At 67.8% G+C, this 3115-nt stretch overlaps 2 protein-coding genes across 2 annotated transcripts in view; one reads left to right on the top strand and one right to left on the bottom strand.

The window, feature by feature from the left end:
- LRFN1 (leucine rich repeat and fibronectin type III domain containing 1) overlaps positions 1–3059 on the bottom strand; it is a 5721-nt gene extending 2662 nt beyond the window's left edge. The window contains exons 1-3 of the mRNA XM_027909248.1: positions 2925–3059; positions 1760–1806; positions 20–1409 (exon numbers count right to left, since the gene is read on the bottom strand). Of these exons, the coding sequence (XP_027765049.1) occupies positions 20–1396 (1377 nt within the window). The 5' untranslated portion in view covers positions 1397–1409; positions 1760–1806; positions 2925–3059. The remainder of the gene's footprint in view (positions 1–19; positions 1410–1759; positions 1807–2924) is intronic.
- Positions 2973–3115, top strand: part of LOC114071420 (protein Smaug homolog 2-like) — a 13423-nt gene continuing 13280 nt past the window's right edge. Inside the window, exon 1 of the mRNA XM_027909249.1 lies at positions 2973–3072. Within this exon, the coding sequence (XP_027765050.1) occupies positions 2973–3072 (100 nt within the window). The remainder of the gene's footprint in view (positions 3073–3115) is intronic.

A 3115-nucleotide genomic window follows, 5' to 3' on the forward strand; every position in this document is an offset into this window, starting at 1 on the left:
CCCTCAAGCCCCCCAGGACCCCCCCTCCCCGCAGGAGCCCCCACCTGTAGACGAGGGCGTCGTCGGCCGAGCTGTTGTACTGGATCTGCACCATCCGGACTCCGGGCACGTGGCGCTGGGGGAGCCACCGGATGCGCGCCGAGGACCCCGTCACCTCGGCCGCCACCACCCGCCGCTCCCCGGGCACCCCCCCCCCAAAGGTCTCGTTGCCCCCTGCCCTGGCCATGTCAGAGGGGCCGGGCCCGAGCTCAGGGTCGTCTCCATCGCGCTCCCTGCGCGGCACTGGCAGCGGCACCACCACGACGTCGACGCGTGCGGCCGCCTCTCCCGCGGCATTGGCAGCCACGCAGGTGAAGCCGCCGTGGTCGCGCAGGGTGGCCACGCGCAGCTCCAGGGAGCCGTCGGCGCCCACGGAGCGCCGAGAGCCATTGTGCACCACGCGCCCATCGGGGCCCAGCCAGTGTAGCGCGGGTGGGGGGTCCCCGACGGCAGCGCAGCCCAGGCGCAGCGGCTGCCCCTCGGTGACGGCGGGTGGGTGGGCGGCTGCGGCGGTGACGGCGGGAGCCCGGCACGTGAGCTCCTCCTCGGGCACGGCGCCCAGCAGTCGCCCGGCCAGCGGCGCCGGAGTGGCGCAGGTCTCCAGGCGTCCTGGCTGCGCCACACGCCTCAGCCACAGCAGCTCACAGTTGCAGTGCAAGGGGTTCCCCCCGGCCGCCAGCGCCGGCCCCGGCGGCCCCGGCACGGGCGGCAGCGCCCGCAGCCGGTTGGCCGTGAGGTCGAGCCGCGCCAGCCGCGGCAGCCGCGCAACGGCGCCCGCCGGCACTCGCTCCAGCAGGTTGTGGTCCAATGTGAGCGTGGCCAGGCTGGCCATGGCGGCCACGGCGTCCCAGGGCAGCGCCGGCAGGTTGTTGTGCGACAGGTCCAGGTCCTCCACGGTGGCGGCGAAGGCGGCGAAGGCGGCGGCGTCAATGGTGGCCAGCTGGTTGTTGGCCAGGATGAGGTGGCGCAGGCTGGCCAGCCCGCGGAGCTGGGGCCCGCTGAGCGCCGGCAGCCGGTTGCCATCGAGGTGCAGCGCGCGCAGGGCGCGCAGGTCGGCGAAGGCGCCGGGGGCCAGGCGGCGCAGCCCGTTCCGCGACAGCGTCAGGTGCACCAGCGAGCTCATGTTGGCGAAGTCGGCACGGCCCACGGCGCCGATGAAGTTGTCGGCCAAGCGCAGCTCCACGGCCCCCCGGTCCAGGCTGGGCGGCACCGCCAGCAGCCCCGTGCGGGCGCAGAGCAGCGTCGGGCTCGGCGCCGCCGCCGGGCACAGGCAGCGCGGGGGGCACCGGGGGGCGGCCGGGGGGGCCCCGCCCGCCACCGCCCCCAGCACCACCAGCGGCACCAGCAGCTTCGCCATCCCACGGCGGCGCCTGCGGGGGGGAGACGGCGGTCAGGGGGTGCTGGGGGGGAGTCGGGGGACCCTGCCCGGCCTCCCAGGATGTGTCAGATCCCACCTGGACCTGTCGGATCGCATCAGATCCCCTCAGATCCCCTTGAGATCCCTTGGAATCCTGGTGCACCCCATATGCCCGATGTGTTTCTGTGGGGTATCGCCTGACCCAGGAGATCCCACAAGATCCCAAAAGACCCCATAAGATCCCATTTGTCCCATGAGATCCCATGGTACTCCATGAGATCCCATGTACCCTGTGTGTTCCCATGGGATCCCAGTGATCCCGTGTTCCCATCAGCTCCAGGGAGATCCCAATGATCCCATTACCTCCTCTCAGGGCTCCATGTTGGTCCCGTCTGGGCGTCACCGCGGGGCCTGTGGGGACAGGGGAGGGGCCAGTACGGACCAGTATAGACCCGTATCTATCCACCAGTACAGACCAGTACAGCAGCACACAGCCCAGTGTGGCCTGGTACGGCTCCACACACCCCACCAGTATGGCCCAGTTCAGCCCAGTCCAGACCAGTATCCCCTGCTCATATTCCAGAGCATCCATGACCCATCCATGGGTCTAATGAGGCCCAGCACAGCCCAGTATGACCCATTATGGCCCAGTACAACCCAGTGTAGCCCAGTGGGAGCCTGTACAGGCTGCACAGCCCACCATGGACCAGTACAAACCAGTACAGCCCAGTAAAAGCCAGTATAGGCCATCACAGCCCAGTATGGCCAAGGATGGACCTGTATGACCCAGTACAGCCCAGTCTGATCCAGCACGTTCCAGTGTGGCCCCATAGATCCCAGCACGGCCCAGTATGGACAAGCACAGGAGTTCACGGCCAGGTATGGACCAGTACAGACCAATATGGGGCAGCATAGCCTAGTCCAGACCCAGTCCAGACCGGTATGGTCCAGTATGACCCAGTAAGACTCAGCATATCCCAGTACAGGCCCAGTACATCCCAGTATAGCCAAGTACAACCCAGTACAGCCCAACAGCCCAATGTGGCCCAGTACAGAGCAGTACATCCCAGTAAAGCCCAGCACAGCCCAGTGTGGCCCAATACACACCACCACAGATATGTCACAGCCCAGTACAGACCAGTATGTACCAATACAGACCAAATACAGACCCAGGACAGCCCAGCCCAGTACGGCCCAGTACAGTCCAGCAAGGCCCAGTCTAGGCCACTACAGGGCAGCTCAGCCCAGTGCAGCCCAGTATGGCCCAGCATGGCCCAGTACAGGCCGCTGCATGACAGTACAGTCCAGTATGACCCAGTACATCCCAGTATAGCCCAGCACAGACCAGTTTGGCCCAGTACATCCCAGTACAGAACAACACAACCCAGTAAAGCCCAGTACAAGCCAATACAGCCCCAGCACCGCCCAGTCCATCCCAGTACAGCCCAGCATCGCCCAGAGCCCCCCTTCCTGTGCCTCCCAATTCCCCCTCCCCCTTCCCTCCCCCCCGTGCGACCCCCGGAGGTACCTGGGGGGGCTCAGCCCACGGACGTTCCCATCACTGCTCCGGGGGGGGATGGATGGTCGGGCCTCGCCCTACCGGGGGGCCATGGGGGGCCACGGGGAGGGCACCGGGGAGGCTCCGGGGGGGTTCCGAGGGGGCTCGGGGCCTGGCGGTAACGGGGGTGGGGAGGGGCGGGGGGGGATGTCGGTACCGTA

The sequence above is a fragment of the Empidonax traillii genome, unplaced genomic scaffold (genome assembly GCF_003031625.1).
Source record: "Empidonax traillii isolate 1590-97213 ecotype Southwest subspecies unplaced genomic scaffold, ASM303162v1 scaffold2014:size53829, whole genome shotgun sequence".
Classification (NCBI taxonomy): domain Eukaryota; kingdom Metazoa; phylum Chordata; class Aves; order Passeriformes; family Tyrannidae; genus Empidonax; species Empidonax traillii.